We start from the raw sequence: 18,847 nt of genomic DNA on the forward strand, positions 1-18,847 counted from the left end.
TCAATTAGTTTAAAGAAAGATGTTAATATAAACAATAAAAAGTTTTCTTTGATGATTCATTCAATCGGGATATGAAGGTAGTGATCATTGCATAAAAAATTTTCATAATCCGCTAACGCGGGTTTTGTAATTTTTCTGCAATGTCCCTACCTTCATATCCCGAATGAATCACCAAAAAAAGCATTTTATTGATTAATAAAATTCACTAGTATTTTCTGCTCTATTTCTTATGAAAATCGATTATTAGGACTCTTTAGGTTTGTTACTGATTTTCTATGGAAATATAAAAAAAAAATGAAAAATAAAGTCTTAAAGTTTTGCTTTTATGACAAAAGAATTAACTTTCTTGTTGCATAATTGTAAAATAAGTTGTTTTAAAAATACGTATGAAATATATTTTCAAACTAAAAACATATAGAAACCAATGGAACTTCTTATGTAAATTACATGTAATATGAAAAGTATAATTTATAATCTTATAAACAAAAAGAATCCAATTATGAAAATTGGTTCTTTCATAACACTTGACAATTTTTACAAATATAAATTGCAAATTTTCAATTAATTCGATGGTTTCAATTTTAGACCATATCTTCCACCTTGTTTTAATTTTTGTTCTTAAAAATAATATTTTATATGGTTTTACTTTGAAATAACTTTCTCAACCATACCTTGAATATACATTAAGTTCTGTATCTGAAGAATTTGGCATTGCTTAAATTTTTCTAAAAGCGTTTCACAGATAAGATAGCGCCTTTGATACGGCGCGCAATGCCGACACCGGCGCCATTTGTCGCACTACTTCAAACCGCTCGTTGGGGGAAGCCTTATCAAAGGAAACCCAACAAAAAAATCCTTATAAAAACCGTATCGACTCAAAAAATCATATAATTCCCCAAAGAGTTGACAACAATAGCAGAATGTCTTCCGCCAACGTGATGCAGTTAGCCAAGAGAGTAGACCACTCCGAGATTTACTTTAAGAAAGCCTGCCTCCAGATTGTGATGCTCAACGAGAAACTTTCCTCCATCTTTTTTCCATTCGGAAATACTCGGGACACCTCAAGCAATTTTTCAACGTTATCATCCGGGCTTATTAATGGCTGATGCAATGCAAAATCCCCGTATACTTTCTATTTTGGGATGTGTATTGAAACCTGAAGCGATAGATGGGGCGTTTCAAAACAGATAATCAGGACATTTTTCATGTTAATGGATGAACATAGTTTGAGCACAAAGGTATTTATTATTATCGAAATATCAAGCGAAAAGTGGTGAAAGCAAAAACTCGGGACAGAGTATAATAATACACTTGTTTATTATTATATATATGGGTTTGTTTTATAAGGAGAACATTTTATAACGGCAGGTGCTTGCATGTTGTGTATCATAATTTAAAGAAGCTTTCGGTGAATAAGGTTTGTAAAATGTCATTGAAGCCATTGTCCAAGTTTAAGCATTTATAACGGCACATTGTCAAAACATCAAATGAAATTTGATGCCATTTGATAGTGCCGAACAGAGAGAGAGAGAGAGAGAGAGAGAGAGAGAGAGAGAGAGAGAAATTTAACAATCAACTTAAAGTTATTAATTTTGATAAACTCTAGATGCTAATTAAAGTAACACGTAAAGGTGTTTATATGTTAGTTTGATAAAACCAAGATATTGTGATATACATGTAACTTTCAACGTATCAACTATCACTTATCTAAACAAGCAAGTTATTTCTATAGCCAATTTTAATTTCAATTTTAAATGAACGGAAATGTTATTCGATCATATGTGTGTTATAAAAGCAATGCTCATTTAATAGTCTAATTCGAATCCATAGAACTCGATAAAACATTATCGCCATAGCTCTAGAAACTGAGATTGGGCAAATGTACGTAAAACAAGGGCCCTTCAAATTCAATTTGCTATTCTTTTAAGGGCCAGTATTTCATTTCCATTTTGGTACATTTGAATAAATAAATCTTTAGCTAGCAATAAAATCTGACAAAAAAACCCACTGAATATTATCTGATAGTGTCTATTTTCAACTTGAAATAAGAATTTAGACCCAAGAGGGAATAGAATAAATGCTATGTCCATATAGGTACTACCCCCCCCCCCACTCAGAATCAAATGGTCGTCATCTTGGTTATATACACCGTTTAATACCAGGATAGTAAGTTCTAACTCTTTATCATAAATCATTTATATAATCAGACAAAATTGGAGAGGGAGGATTCCTGAAACTTACATTTATACTTGGGATCTTTTTTCAAGAGCTTAAAAATTGTATTTACTTGAAACTATTTAGTGAAACTACCTTTCAGAGAATTTGTGAATTAGGAAGAAGACATTAAGCTGAAAAGACGGGGCCCACAAAAAGACCGTTAACATTAATTTGAAAGCAGATTGGAGCTAGTAGAACAATTTTAACAAGACCTTGGAATTTCGGTAGTGCGAAGTTATCTATTCCTTGCATCATAACAAGTTAAAAAATGACGCGGTTTCAAACGAATCTATGCATCGATTGTGTAGAAAGGCCAGAACAATCTTGTTAAAATCTAAGAACCATGGCTGATTGTCCAGCAATGAAATAGACAGGCCTACGTCACATTGCTGTTTGACAGAATTACCCAAAGTCCAAGCTCTCGTTAAAATGGTTCCAACATCAGAAAAAACGGCACGCACTTAAATTTTTGGATGTTGTCGGTCCTCGAACAAACCAAGCGGTGCAGAAAAATTGAATGCCGCATTAGATTTTATTTCACGAATTTTTTCCATTTGTACATGTCAAATTGGATATATGTAAGTTTGAATATTTCATTTAATTTTACAATAATAAATATACTCAATACACTTGATGACGTTTAGATTTATGCTCCTGGCGCATGAAAAGGATATGTGTATTCACAAGAAATTATTACACGTTGCAGATTTCAAATTCAATCGAATGGGGAAAAATACACTCAATGTAAATATTACGTCATGTAAAGAGTCTTCGATTCGAATATTTGCAAACACATCAGAATTGTCATACCCGCTTACATGCAGGTATCTCCTGTAATACTTGACAGTCCTATAGTTTGTGTCCGCTGGCTGACAACGCACTAAAACGTTATAAACACATATATAGCAGACGCGGTAGAAACAACAAGGGAGTACCATTACTTATTTTAAAATAAATTCTAGTTTCTTTTCCATGTACATTTTGAAAAACGTATGCGCCTAATCTAATAAAAATAAGACTTGTATGAGTATCGTAGAGGAGCGGAATTACAAGACTAATTTTAATTAGATTGGTACGCGCCGACCCCACCCCTCCCCCTTCATTCTGGAAACAGAAAGCATTTACATGTATTGAACCCCCCCCCCCCCATAAAAAAAAAAAATAAAAAAAAATACCGATCCTGCCATGGTTACATATACACAGTCATGTATTATGTTTCTTTTTGTCAAAGAACTATATAATTATGACAATACTATTGTTCAAGCAATCGTTCAATGTCTTCAGTAAGACAAAACTGTTTGAAAACAAGCCGCTTAACGCTAAAATGCAAAAATGGTGGGAAAAGGAAAATCTTTTATGTCATTTTTGAAAATTGTGGGCTTATGATTTAAATGAAAAAATTATGAAAATATTTCACATGTATATTTGACAAAGGAAGCAAGATTAACCCACTGTAAATTGATGTTCATTTTATAGGGCCATTAAAGGCCCATATCACATATAGTCCTATAATTTTTTAAACATTAACCTTGAAGACCGCATATTAAATTACTATACATTAAAGGGCGGATAACTCGAAGATTGACTGCACAAAAGTACAATGGTATAACAACCCCACAGTGGGCAGTGAACCTGTAGTGGGTCTGTGGATAATTCTTGGCAGAGGAGAGATCTGTATGGAAAATGTCACATTCAAATGAATTTCTGTTTCATTCTAATAATGGACTTTTTAAAACAATTTCTCTTAATTTTTAATTTTGATATATTCATTGATATTGAAAATATAATTTTTTAGGTCTTTTAAAAATCTTTTGGGAAAATAAAATATCCGTTTTAATTGAATGTTGTTTCAAAAAAAGTGTTTCTGTTTTACAAAATAAACCAACAACTATTAATGTATGAATAGAATATTTATTTTTTTAATAAATGAAAATCTTGAAATGATGTTTTTTTTTTTTACAAAATACACAACATTCAAACACAATTACAAGTACTGCATACATTTACATAAACATTCCACATGTTAAAATACATGAAACATAATGCAATACATTTACGGTACATTGAAATAATGAACAATACTGATTTCATGCAGTAATAACAATCTCTTTCAAAAACAACACAAGGAATTCAGAATGTAAATATTGACACTCTCTTGAATTTATTCTATAATGTATAAGCACTTTATTGTGGAATTTCAGTTTTTCCTGTGTGTCTCCGATGTCGGAGCATATTTCCGGATTGGGCGAAACACTTTCCACACTCTGGGCATGCGTAAGGCTTCTCCACGCTGTGGGTCCGCTCGTGCTTCATGCAGGTGGAGTAGTCCGCAAATGCACGAGTGCTGGTCTTGCACTTGTACGGTTTATCGCCTGTGTGAATCCGGAAGTGTGTGCGCAGAGTGGACTTCTGGGTAAAGGCCTTGCCGCAGATGGAACATTTGTGAGGCCGGATACCGGTGTGGGTAGCCATGTGATAGTTCAAGTTGGTGTTTCCTCTATAGGTCTTCCCGCACACAGGACACTGGTGCTTGGAGTACTTAAACTTGAAGGCAGATGACACAATGAAAGCAGACGACACGGTCTTGGCCTCTAAAACGTCACAGGTTTTTGAACAACTATCCATGATGGACTCGTACACACACCAGATCATCAAAATTAGAACACTCGTTTTTCATGCTGGAATCCTCAAGAAACTTCCGTTGCAGTTGGTCCATGGCACTGGAGTTGGGAGAAATGGAGCCACTGGAATTGATGGAGGCATTGTCACTGAAGCTGTGATATCCACTGTCAAACTCCTCATCCATGAAATCAGAAGCCAGGTAGTCAACAGTGATGTTATCAGAGAGTTTGGGTAATTTTGGCTAAATACAGTCAGTTTGAATGGTTGCTAATGGCCTTCTTGAACTAAGCTACATCATGGCAATTACAGGTGTATTTAATTGTTTTTACAATTAGTCTCAGAGTTATGTGTATAATGCAGAGAAATGTTTATTTAAAACTGTTTTGCTATAATATTCTCATAGATTCAAATATCATTTCGACTCGTGTATCAATAGAACATCCCCTGGACCTAAGGTGGTAAGATGTAATTAAGAAAAAAAAACTTAAATATAAACCATTAAATTTGGTTTAACATGAATATTCAAATAATTTAAACATATATATTTAGTAGGTTAGATATAATTAATAAAGCAAAAAGTTATTACAATTTTATAACATGATTTGATATTACATTAAATAACAATATCATTAAAATACTATGATGGAAGGAATTTAAGGTAATCATACCATTTCCTTTCTTTTAGAGACTGTTGTAAATAGTAATTGCAATTAAATGAAAAGATAATGACTAAATGATCAATTCATTGTCGTTTTTGAAGCTTTGAAGAAATAATAAATCAAGAATACATGCATACAAATTGTTTCGCGTCTTTTCATTGTGTTCACTGCAATAAAAGTTCAAAACAATGCCATCTTTTTACCTGTTCCTTTTTACCGTTCATTGAAAATATTCTCTGTATCCCTGTCAATTAACATGGACAATCATTTCACTTTCTCTTAATCATTGACAGTTTATACATTTATGTCTCGTCTTTCCATCATTCACAGACATTGTACACATTTTAGTTAAAGAGAATGCGAACTTCCTCTTTGAATTGCCTCCCCTTATCACCGGCTTTCTGGCAGTAGAACTCGGCAGGTGCCCTCAGTCCTAGGTTGACCAGTAGAAAGGCTTATTCCAGGTAAACGGCTTCCACCAGTGACACTGTAAACACACATATAGAAATAGATCACAATGTAGATATGCTTAATATGAAACTAACTATCAATAAACTATTAAAAGACAATTGCTATTATCTGTAAGCCCCCCCCTCTCTCTCTCTCTCTCTCTCTCTCTCTCTCTTGTTACAATATCTATGTATCAATAAAAAGAGAAAATGATGATTTTTTTTAGAAAGTAAAGAATAATGCAGCCATCAATTAAAACTGTATTAGAGTGTATATGGCTTTTAAAATATGAGAAATAAAAAAATGATATAAAGGGGATTTTGAGTCTAATTGCAATACACCTAAGCATTTTGAGCCTCTCTCTATGCATTAGCATGCATGTTCAAGTCAGGAATTTGCATGAATATTTCAACATCAGGAGGACTGATAGACCCAGCTGATAAGTAGTGATTATTATTGCAATTTGCAGAATGTTATTTGGTTTGGTTTTTTTTTTAACTTTTATAAAACACCAAGTACATGTATTCATGATGTTATTTGATGAATACTATTACTGGTACATGTATGGATTTACATTTTTTTACACTGATATGACTTACTCAAGCACGTTAAATGGCGTTACACATAAACATACCACACACATAACATCTACTATAACAATTTTACCTGAGTCGACCTCTGCTATGTCTATAATTAGATCTTCTGATGCTGGGGCCAACATTGTACCGTCATGGCTGAAGCTCAGAGTTCTGACTGGCCACCCTAACCTGAAATCAACACATTAAATGTCCATGTCTCTGTTTTTTCAGTAATTGCAATAAAACAGAAATACCATTCGACCAAAAATAAGAGATCCCTAATAAGTAGAGTTTATATGATAAAAAGATGGTTGCAATTCTTATAAATTATTCTTAAGAAACATAGACCAAATATCATGGCTTATATATGACTTCTTGGGCATGTTGAACAATGTCATATAAAATGCATAAACTACATATTAAACTTGACATCAGTGAATCTTTATTAAGCTTTAGAATTCAAAAACCTATAAATTTTCTAGATCTTATCATACATAAATGTATATACAGATACATTTTGCTGGTAGTAGATCTGAAATTACACCATTTTTAAAACAAGAAAAAAAATTCTCTGGTAAGTTTTTGAGACCATTATGAGTGTACATGTGTAGTTTCTATGCAACAAAATGTGCAGCCCTTGTGAAGTGAATCTTAAATGTAATATATTGTGCATAACTCTTACAACGTGGAGAGGGTTTTAATACAGGCTAGCTCTGCTTCGTCCCAAATACTGACCAAGACGTCTGCACTACCGGTGGCAAAGTACTTTCCCTTGGGGTCAAACTCGATACAGATGCAGCTAGCAGGGTGAGCATTCAGGGTGTGCTGGAGTTTTAAATCTGGGTAGCTGTCAATGACAAGGTGTTCTATTTGCATACAGTTCAATGCATTTAATATTACCAAATTGCTGCACAAGATATTGAGTAAAATAAATATGCACAATTAATATGAAAAACTTTGCGTTACATTGAGCTGTAATAGCAATCAATTACCTAACCATTTGTTCACTAATGCTTCCTTATACTGCAATGTATCGTGCTCCATCTAATGATCTGTCTAAAAACTACCTCAGTATGTTTATGCTTCTTTGCCCACTCGTCAAGAAGAACAGGTCTCCGTCATTGTTCCAAGAGATCTCATGAACCTCAAACTTAAACTGTTCCTCGGCCTTTGACCTGTGACTTCTGACATCAATAAAAGTAATTACTCATCCTTATTGCCCACAGCTATAGTGCTGCCATCTGGTGACCAGCAGATGTTTATGTTTTCACCTTAAATTTTGATTTATAGTTAATGTATAGTAACATCATCAAAAATGGAATTTCACACATATTTATAGAAATGTCCAAAAGTCCCTGTACATTTGTATTAACCATGTTAACAGCTGTTTTATCTCAAAGTAAGGATTGACAGTTTCTGCAGCTCAATTATTCCTGGATCACAAAATCAACCGTTGTTTTACCTTAAGTACTGACAGTGGCCACAGAACGATTGGTCCGGGCGTCCCAGATTCGTATTGTCTTGTCTCCACTAGCTGTCACCAACTGATCCGGATTCTTTGGATGCCAGCACAGCTGATCAACACTGTCGCTATGTCCACGAAATGTGCAATCTTTGACCTAAAGAGTTTGTAGACAGATCCAAAAATAATTGTCAGACTAATCAATGTTTGAAAAAATATTAAGTGGTATGGGACACCTGTTGATATCAATGTGGATGAAAATATACTATAATTCTAAAAAGAATACTTTCACCAGCTTTGAATTTCAAAATTTTACAATATTTAACCGAAAAATAGCTTTTGAAAATATTTCGAGAGGTTAAAAATCTAAAACACCAGGAGGGATTTAAACCCATGACTTACATATTCGTAGTAAACCTTCTAACCCACTGAGCTACGCTGTTAGGTGACAATAATGGAAATAAATAACTATTTTTATTTATTAATTATTTTATTTTATTTATTTATTTATTTATTTATATTTATTTTATTCATTTTATTGTTTATTTCGATAAACAATACGTAACAACATGAAGGTGTCCCATACAACCTTAATTTAAATAGTTTAGATGCATAAACAGATCTTTAAGGTGTTCTACATTAATTTTGAGCATGATATTTACATAATTGACATCTTGCTAAAACAACTTGACACCATGCTAAAACGACATAGCTTCAGAAATTACGTTTTCAAGGATGAAGATAAAAAGGCAGTTTATTTGTAGAACGGTCATATTCAAGTTGTTGTGACCTTAATATCTCAAAATTGACAAAAATTATTCAGTTGGTTTTTGGGTTATACTGTGCAACAAGCATGCCAAAAAAATCCTCTTTTAAAAAGATGAGGCCTATAGGTGTCACTTCAGTAATGATTGTTTACTATATATTCTTACAAAAATTGCACAGATTAACAATTCAAAACGAACTTCTGGGTAAAATCCTCTTGAAATCTTTTAAACAACACTTCATTTACAATTTTTAAGCAAAATATACACATGCATCCAGCTAGGCGTGAGACTTTGTTTACCTCGAAGTTACACATAAAAAATTATGCTTGAAAATCAAGCCCAGGCCTTTTCACCCCCCTCCGGAAAGAACACGCATCAACAATTCAAATGACCTCGCATTTATACAAAACTGGGATATTTAGAACTCTTACACATTGTTTTTCATCTCATTAAAAACCAGCTCCTGTCGCGTGCGGAAACGCCCCAAATTCAAAGGGGAATTCGGGAATTATTTTGCCTCAGCCATGTTTTGAACCTTCAGTGAAATATTGTTATTGCCTGACGAAACAGTGCAGACAATGGGAGCGAGCAATATCACAAAATAGATTAACCGATGCATTTTAAATGTGTCGACAATAACATTTACAACTGATGAAAATGTTATATGGGATGTAATAACACAGTGAGCAAGAGTTTTCATGTAAAAGGTATGCACACCATACACGTGTGTAATCCTGATTTAAAAATAGATTACCCAATTTGAACGGTGGACCGGGGGAAGGGGGGGGGGGCGCAACAAGTTGTTGCATATTGTCCATTACGGTACAATGTAGGTATAGTAATTGGTGTTGGATTATCATCATTGCTAAAGAATCATCAGTTTGGATTAGAACACAAATGCATATTCATATAGCTGGAATGTTTACTGGAGGAACTAAATCACCGAAGAGGGGTGTAACCCAATTTCGACCGAGTGGGCGATTTCATTCATCTTGAAACGGGTACATAACTCACGTGTCTAACTAATGTACATTACTTATTAAACAATTACTAGTCAGGTGTTTGTGTTAATTCTAAAACATTCGATCCAAAGTATAATATATGTTGTTGTTTCAAAACAAATGTCAAACAACTCATTTATTAGGTTTTAGCTGTTTATATTTCGATATAATTGTTTATTAGAAAGATATACTGATTTAAACTGGGAACACTTTACAATAGGGACCGCGGGATTTTGCGAGATTTCGATCAGCTGCCAATCTCTGTTATTTATGTCTATTTGGACTGGCTTAAGAAATTTTCTAGTCAAGTCTTCCATCATACTAGGTGGAAACTAGATTGGGGATCAACAGAATTCAATTTATTAGGTATTTATTTTTCAGTTAATCTCAATATAATTCTTGACTTAAATTATGATATACAATTATCAAAGACACTGGCATTGATTTAGCAAATGAATAGACGAATTCTTACTCCTATTTGAGAGTACCCGTAATTAAAACACTTATATTGCCAAAGCTCAATCATTTTTTTTATTTCTCTACCACATCCCAATAAATAATTATTGTCATCTCTGACCCAAGAACTTGTAGAATTGCTATGGAAAGCCATGCACGTCTGATAAAATTAAACAGAAGGTTGTTATCCAAAAATATTTTAATGTTGGACTTAATATGGTCAATATTGATATTCCTATAGTATCTTTAAAACGTTTCTGGATACAAAAGCTCCTTAGAGGAGAGCAATTGTAGAACTTATTATTTCAATAATGAACAACAAGGCTTATGTGCCTAGCAATTTGTTTATCTTTCGTTGTAATTCAATCATGTTATCGATCAATAAATAAGTGGCCCAAAATTATGGAATTTAGGCGTTGACAGCCTAATCTAAGTTTTAAGGCCAGGTAGGTGCAATGCAGATCTTGAAATCCTTTAGACAACTTAACACACCTTCTCCTGCCTGGACTCTGAGCAAATATATAAAACACCCTCAGAGTCAAACCAGTCTATCCGGTCAGTCATGTCACATGATAAATTAGCCAATCGCTCACCAAACTTTTGGCGGGAAAATATTTATTCAATAAAATTACAAAAATACTTGATAAATACCCTTAACAAACTCTCGTAATTAATAATCTAAGTAAAACTTTTATCAACACACACTATTTTCTATATTAGAAGTAAATACAATTAAACATATAACTTTTAAAGTTTAAACAGATATTTTGCTATGTTACATCCTCTCCCAACCGTGAATGATGTTCCATCATTCTACAATTGACCTTACCACTTTCTGTATTAATGAGGGAGGAGTAACTTTAAAAACATCCGACGAAATCAATTGTGTAATCAGTCGCACTCTTTCACTTTCCTCACTTACCTCTCTCTGACTCATTGCATATTAATCATGCCAAACTGGCCTCTTCTTTTCTCTTGTTGATCTTCTCTCTGGTTCAATATTTCTCTCTATTTCTCTTACTACCGATACTTTGTCTTGTTTCTCAGGTTGATGTATTATGTCTGTATTTGGCTGTGGTGCCAATACTTTGATAATATACATGTCTACCTCACTATCGCTAGCATCTCTATCTCAGAAACTCACAATTTCATCTTCCTGGTCTTCTTCTTCCTGCGTTCTTTCTTCTTCTGTGTCAGGCCTGACTTCCGTTCCTTTCAATTGTTCTAATGTTCCCGTAGGAATTATTCAATTCCTGTGGACCGTTTTCTGATGACCATCTTTATCTAAAATAACAAAGACGGGTGTATCTTGATTAGGTTGCAATTTGATAACATAGACATTCTCTTCAAATTTGTCCGCAATTTTATGCTTTCCGTCGTATGCTAAAATACGCAGTTAAACATGATCTCCAACATGTAATTTGTTAGCGTTTGCCTTTTTGTCAAATTGAACTTTATGTTTTGTTCTAGACTTTTCAGCTGCTTTTTGTACTATGTCAAATGTTTTCTCCATTCTGTTCTTTAAATCCAATATATACTCATTATAGTTCTTCTTATTTTCTTCACTATTCTCTAATCCAAAGGCTGCTTCTGCTGGTAATCTCGGTTTCCTGCCAAACATCAATTCAAAAGGTGAATATCCAGTGCTCTCATGTCTAGTGCAGTTGTATGCATGAACTAAAGATGGTATGTACTTTTTCCAGTTTTGTTTCTCGTTGTTTTCTAATGTACCTAGCATGTTAAGTAATGTTCTGCTGAATCTTTTAGTCATTCCATTTGACATAGGATGGTACGGTGAAGTTCTTGACTTTTCCATTTTGGTTATTTCACATAATTCTTTAATGATATTGCTCTCAAATTGTGCACCTTGATCACTGTGTAATCTAGCTGGAAAACCTTGATGTATAATAAAGCTGTTGTAAAGGGATTCAGCCGTTGTTTTTGCTGTTTGATTCTTTGTTGGAACTGTCATTGCAAACCTAGTGTAATGTTCAGTGATGACTAGAATGTTGTTGATCCCTCCTTTGCAAGGCTCTAAAGTCAAATAATCCAAGCAAACCAGTTTTAATGCATAGGATGATGTTATGTTGATAAGTGGAGCTTTCTGACAAGTTGATTTTCTTCTAAAACATCTGTTACAGTTCTTAATCCAGTTTTCAGTGTCAAAATTCATTCCTGTCCAGAAAAATCTGTCTCTCAATAGTCCAATAGTTCTGGCTTGGATGACCCATGTTGTTATGAAGTCCTATAAGTGCTGACTGTATAATCTGTCTTGGTGGCACTAACTGGTTAATCAAATTCTCCTGTATTGTGAATGATCTATAAAGTATGCCTCTAATCAGTTTTAAACTGTCAAAATTTCTCAGCATCATGCTGTGGTCTTTGGATTTTGGTACTTTGTTCTTAGGTGGCAACTTCTTTTGCCTAATAGCTTCAATCCAAAACCTCAGTAACGGATCTTCCCGCTGTAATTTTCAGATTTCTCTCTATTCTATTTGAACTAGGGGTTGTCCTCGGAAATCTGTAATTTCAACAATATTTAAAGGCTCAGTTGTTTCAGCCATATTAATAATATGGGTACTTACCTATATATTTCCATAGACTGCCTGTATTTCCTTTGAGCTGATTTTTTTCCTAGCAAGTGGGTAACTTGACAAGGCATCTGCATCCACGTTTTTTCCTAGATTGTAAGAAATCTCAAAATTAAATGTTGATAAAGCTGAAACCCATCTCTGTCCCGTGGCGTCTAGCTTAGCTGTTGTTAATATATACGTTAATGGGTTGTTGTCAGTCTTTTCTTTGAATTTGTTTCCATATAAATAGTCATAGAATTTTTCTGTGACTGCCCATTTCAGACACAAGAATTCAAGCTTCATGGCCGGATAATTTTCCTCTGATTTCCCTAATCTCCTGCTAGCATAGCTGATTACTCAGAGCTTTCCTCCTTGCTCCTGAAAAGCCCTCTGTGCTGGCATCTATGTGGAGTTCAAATTCTTTGCTATAATCTGCATATGCCAAAATTGGTGCATGTGCCATGTGGTACTTCAGTTTGCTGAATGCCACATCATGCTCTGGTATCCATTCCCAACCCTTAATTTATGTTTTTACTCTCTTCTTCCTTTGATTCTGTGGTGGCATAATATCTTGTAGTGGTTTCACAATCTTACTAAAATCCTTGATGAATCGCCTGTAAAATCCTGCAAATCCTACAAACTCGCGCACTTCATCTGGATGTCTAGGTACTGGCCAATCTAACACCTTCTGCACTTTATCAGGGTCTGTAGAAATTTCATCGACTGATACTACAAATCCTACATTTTTGACCTGTTTCTGGAATAGTTTACATTTCTTTGCATTTAAATTCAGGTTGCTTTCCCTTAATCTGTTGAAAATAAGGTACAAACGCTCTAGATGTTCTTCATAAGAATCCGCAAAGATGTTCACATCGTCCAAATAGATCACACGGATTTTCATGTTAAAGTCTCAAAGAAATTCCTCCATGATACGTTGATACGTTGCTGGACTGTTAGATAGACCAAATGGTAGACGATTAAATTCATAAAATCCAATCGGTCCAACAGTAAAAGCTGTTTTGTGTTTATGAGCCTCCTCAATTTCAACTTGATAGTAGCCTGATTTCATATCAAGTACTGAAAAAAAATTTGTATCCAGAAAGTGTGTTTAAAATATCCTCTATTCTGGGTAATGCATATGAATCTTTGATAGTCCACTTGTTTAACATCCTAAAATCCACACACATCCTATGGATTCATATTTTATGCAATAAACGGCGACACTGTTGTCAGCAAAATGCTGGATTTTGGTGATGATTTTATTCAGAAGTTTTTAGAAAAGACACTAACAACTTCTGGGTTGATGTTTTAAAATCATGGTTGTATGTACTGGCATCATATATTGGTAGCGGTTAGTAAGAAAAGTTTGTTTATAAAATACTGGTACGAAAAGGGTGTAAAATTTTTTAATGATTTCTTAGATGATAATGAAACTTTTCTACCAAAAGATATGGTTGAAAACAAATTTTACATTACCGTAATCATGTATGCACAATGCTATATAATAGCATTATAAGTGTCATTGCAAAGTTTGTAAGACTTTCTAGTTTAAGTAAAGAACTGTATTGTTATACTATTTGTTCAATTAAACCATTTTATTATGCGCTATTGTTCCTTAATATAAAAAAGTTACCAATATTATCTATAAAAATATTAACACTAAAGACAAAACTCAATGCAGCTTCTATTGTCAAATGGAACGCTGAATGTCACCAAATGCACATGGTTATTTCGAAAAAAAAACCTAAGAAAGATGTGTTCAAACTATATATTAATTTGACCAAAGATGCTGCTGCTCAACAATTCCAGTATAGGATTTTACACAGAATTTTCCCAGTTAAAAATTATCTGAAGAAGATAAAAGCTATTGATAATGATGATTGCACATTCTGTGGGAATTCTTCTGACACTATTGAACATTTTCATTAGTTGTTCCCAATCATTAGCTATGTGGAATCAGTATAGTACTCACAGGTATAAAACTACTTCAGAAAGAAATTGTTTATATATCAAATGTTATTTTTGAAAATTGTCCTATTCTAGACACAAACATGGTTGTGAACTTCCTTATTTTATATGGAAAACTATACATTTTGTACTGTTCTAAATAAAACAAACCCCCATATTTATCTGGTTTTTATGTTATTTAAAAGTGAAATATGAAATTTAAAAATGTGTATCTTATAAAAATTCTGAAATGAAAATATTTGACAAAAATTTGTCTTTGTTGGGAAATATTTTGCAAGAGTAGACTTGTATACTTTCTTTTTTGTGTACGCTGGTTGTATCAATTATATTCCTCAAGCTATTTATTGTATATTCCTGTTGAGATTGTATGAACGTGTGTATGAATGTTTATGTAAAAAACAAAGAAAAGAAAAGAAAATATAGATAGAAACACAAAACCATTAATAATAGTTAGCTGTAAAATTAAGGAAGAAATAAGCTAAATTTTTTAAGCACATTATTTTTTCCTTGAATTATCTGCATTGTATTTATAATAAACATTATAATAATTTTGTAGAATCAATATCAAAGATACTTTAATAATCATGTGTTATTCAGTGTGTACCTACTTTAATTTCTAAAACAAGATGACAGTGTTGTATTCATAGTATACACGGAAGGAGTACCAGGTGTTATTGGACAGTGAATTCTCTGTTTACATTGAAGGGGTGCATATGAGGTACTAATTATGAGGAGGTTAATGAAGAGATCCTGTCAACACATGGGTTTCCCTCGCTGTGTCACTTGTTCTTGCGACTTCAAGAGGACATGCAACAGCAATGGATAACAGTACAATATCATATGAATCCACTACTGCTCGTGGACATGACCGTGCACTAACCCTTCCCCAACTATCAATTGGCTTCCAGCGCGACTGAGGTATGTTTACACTGACTTCTGTATTTTAAGCACGATTAAGATAGACTTACATGCATGCTATTTTGTTGCATTGGAAGTTTCTACTCAAATAATTGTACGGTGATAATTAGGATAAATCTACTAGATTAGAAACAAACATAACCATGCAATCTTTACTGTATTTTTTTTCTACATCAAGAACTCCACACATATAACATGCATTTGTATACCGGTAAGTCTCTACATTTGTATGCTAATGCTGGGATTTGAACCCACTCTTCATTCTCTAAGGAATGTGGGCACCATTACACCACACCAGCTTTTATAGAAATGTCGATTAAATAGGAGAATCTCAAGTCATAAGAAACAATATCTATTTCTCTAAAACAAAATAATAATTTATATTTTAAAGCTGAATTGAATATATTCAGCAAGCAGTTATAAAGAATGTCAGATCTATTTAAACCTCCTAACAATGGGTGACCCTTAATCTGAACCAACACATATACAATCACACATTATCGTAGTACCTGGCATTAAATTCAATTAAACGATCTTGCACTGGTAGCGACTGACCAGGAAGAAAAAATATCTAATCTGAAGCCTGCTGTGCTGGATTTGACGATTTCTAGTTTACCAATGGGATAACGTTAGGTAAATTTTATAATCCACTTTCATACTGCGTTTTCAAAAAAAATAATCAAAAACAGTCAAGAAAAATTAAAAATATGGCGACCATGAATGCAGAAATAATGTAAATTTAATGCATGAAATGGGATCTCTGAATCCTACATAATTATACAGAAATATTAATTAAAACAAGATGGTATATGTAAATGTATACATCTTTAATACAGACTGAATTTTACTTTCCAGGTCTACTTCCTCCTATAGTATTTTAATTGCAGCTAGGGGTTCCCTGACCATGGACCCCCTATACAGCCTCCAGGATCTTGTACGCTGCATCCTCTGTGAAACGTGTGAAACAACAATGTACTGTAAAATTTGTCATATACATCTGTGTAAAGACTGTGTAGAGAAACACTTATCTGATTCCTCTAAGGTTCATAAAGTGGTGCCACTTAAACAATATATAGCCACTTTCAGCAATCCTAAATGTAGAAAACACCCCAAAAAACAATGTGAACTCCACTGTGAACAATGTGACATTTCTATTTGTGCAAAGTGTATATCATCTGGAAAACATTCAGGACATAACCAAATAGACATTTTCCAAAGGTTTGAAAACAAAACAGAAATTTTACAAAAAGATTTGCAAGAATTACAAAAATCCATTTATCCTAATTACAAAGAGATTGCATCCAACATCACAGTGCAGAAAGCTGATCTGAGTAAAAATTCACGGAAATTGACAACAGCAATTGACAAACAAGGAGTAGTCTGGCACAAAGAAATAGACACCATTATCACAAACCTGAAATCTAACGTGGAGGAAATGGAATCCAAACACCTGGTCGTCCTGAATAAACAGGAAGATGAAATCACACACACCATTTCTGAAATCACACAGACCATTGCTGAACTGAAGAAGTTACTGAACTCCAAAGATGTCTGCCTTGTCTCTGAGTACAAATCCAGGAACGCTGAATTCAGAAGATTGCCTCCTAAACTCAAAGTGTCCTTACCAAAGTTTAGGCCTCAGGAAATCCACACAGATCAGCTGATTGAACAGTTTGGTTCTCTGTCAGCATTATCTTTTACAACCGAGGAACAAGACTACAGCATGCCGCCCCAGGGAGCCGAGTCCTCTCCCCCAGACCGGTCACTGATGGATGTACCCCGGGTCATCACAGCTATAGACACAGGGTATGAATATCTATTCAGTGTGACGTGTCAGAATGATACAGAGATCTGGACGCGTGGTAGGGACAGCATGATGAACCTCTACAACCTCCAAGGGGAACGAGTGAAGTCCATCCAAACCAAGTCAGGGAACATTATAATAGACATAGCAGTGAAAAGGAGTGGGGATCTAGTTTATACTGATTACCATGATAGAACTGTGAACTTAGTGGAGAATGCACAGATACAGACAGTGATCAGACTACGGGGGTGGATACCTTACAGTGTCTGTAGTACCTCCTCTGGTGACCTCCTGGTTGTCATGGACAGTGATGATAGAAAACAAACAAAAGTTGTGCGTTACTCTGGCTCCACAAAGAAACAAAGTATTCAGTACGACGACAAAGGACAACCTCTCTATTCATCTGGTGGATTATTTAACACTAAATACATCAGTGAGAACAGGAACCTAGATATCTGTGTGTCAGACAATGGAGCCCATGCAGTAGTGGTGGTCAATCAGGCCGGGAAACTCCGGTTTACCTACACTGGTCCTCCCTCTACTACCAAGGGATCATTTAATCCACGTGGCATCACAACAGACAGCCAGGGTCGGATCCTGACAGCAGACCAATACAACCACCGTATCCACATCCTGGATCAGGACGGACAGTTCCTCCGCTACATTGACAACTGTCATTTACAGACTCCATTTGGTTTATGTGTGGACACCAGAGACAACCTCTTTGTGGCTGAGGAAACATGTGAAGTGAAGAAAATCCAATATTACATGTAAATCAATTAACTGTATAAATTATCCGTAAACAAAGCGTATAAGTATATATTACATACTGTGTGTAGATATAATGTAAACAAACTATACACATTACATGTCATCATACGGTGTGTATCAGATGTAAACACGCTGTGTGTGGATAATTTAATGTATCACACATACACTGGCCGTGTCTACAAGATGTAAACATTCTGTCTAACTGTATCTGTGTTAGGTTTTCATGAGTTAATCATTCCATTTCTTCAATCTTTATTTGTTTATATATCATATGTTTGTTTGTAAACAAATTGTTCTTTCATATTGCATATCAAATCTCAAGGAAACAGACCATGTTTATACATGTATATTGTATGTAAACAAACTGTGTTTATGTATCACATGTATATATCAAGTGATTCTATGTACATGTATATTACATATAGACAAACTCCTTTTTCTAGTAGATGTATATACAGTGACTGTTTTGACTGTGTCTATAATCTGTGTTTGTTACATTAGAATGAATGGACTGTATTTGTTACATGTGGTTATCAGCAAACTCTGTGTGACATGTTTTAATTACACATAATTGGTTAACAGACAGGTAGCACTCAATTCT

The 18,847-nt window shown here is 34.3% G+C and overlaps 1 protein-coding gene and 2 pseudogenes across 1 annotated transcript; 1 reads left to right on the plus strand and 2 right to left on the minus strand.

Annotated features, from left to right (window-relative positions):
• Positions 1-4,526: 4,526 nt before the first annotated feature.
• LOC128180781 (zinc finger protein 354A-like) lies at positions 4,527-5,023 on the minus strand (annotated as a pseudogene).
• Positions 5,024-5,544: 521 nt separating this feature from the next.
• On the minus strand, positions 5,545-13,686 carry LOC128180696 (THO complex subunit 3-like; annotated as a pseudogene).
• A 2,874-nt stretch (positions 13,687-16,560) lies between these two features.
• LOC128180770 (uncharacterized) lies at positions 16,561-18,576 on the plus strand. The gene has a single exon (XM_052848922.1). It carries the CDS (start codon positions 16,576-16,578, stop codon positions 18,247-18,249), a length of 1,674 nt encoding a protein of 557 aa, XP_052704882.1. The 5' UTR covers positions 16,561-16,575; the 3' UTR covers positions 18,250-18,576.
• Positions 18,577-18,847: the final 271 nt, after the last annotated feature.

The sequence above is a fragment of the Crassostrea angulata genome, chromosome 4, assembly GCF_025612915.1.
Source record: "Crassostrea angulata isolate pt1a10 chromosome 4, ASM2561291v2, whole genome shotgun sequence".
In the NCBI taxonomy this organism is placed as follows: domain Eukaryota; kingdom Metazoa; phylum Mollusca; class Bivalvia; order Ostreida; family Ostreidae; genus Magallana; species Magallana angulata.

What these genes read in the sequence shown, in the direction of transcription:
- LOC128180770 (XM_052848922.1), top strand. Translation starts at nt 16,576, where the DNA reads ATGGACCCCCTATACAGCCTCCAGGATCTTGTACGCTGCATCCTCTGT.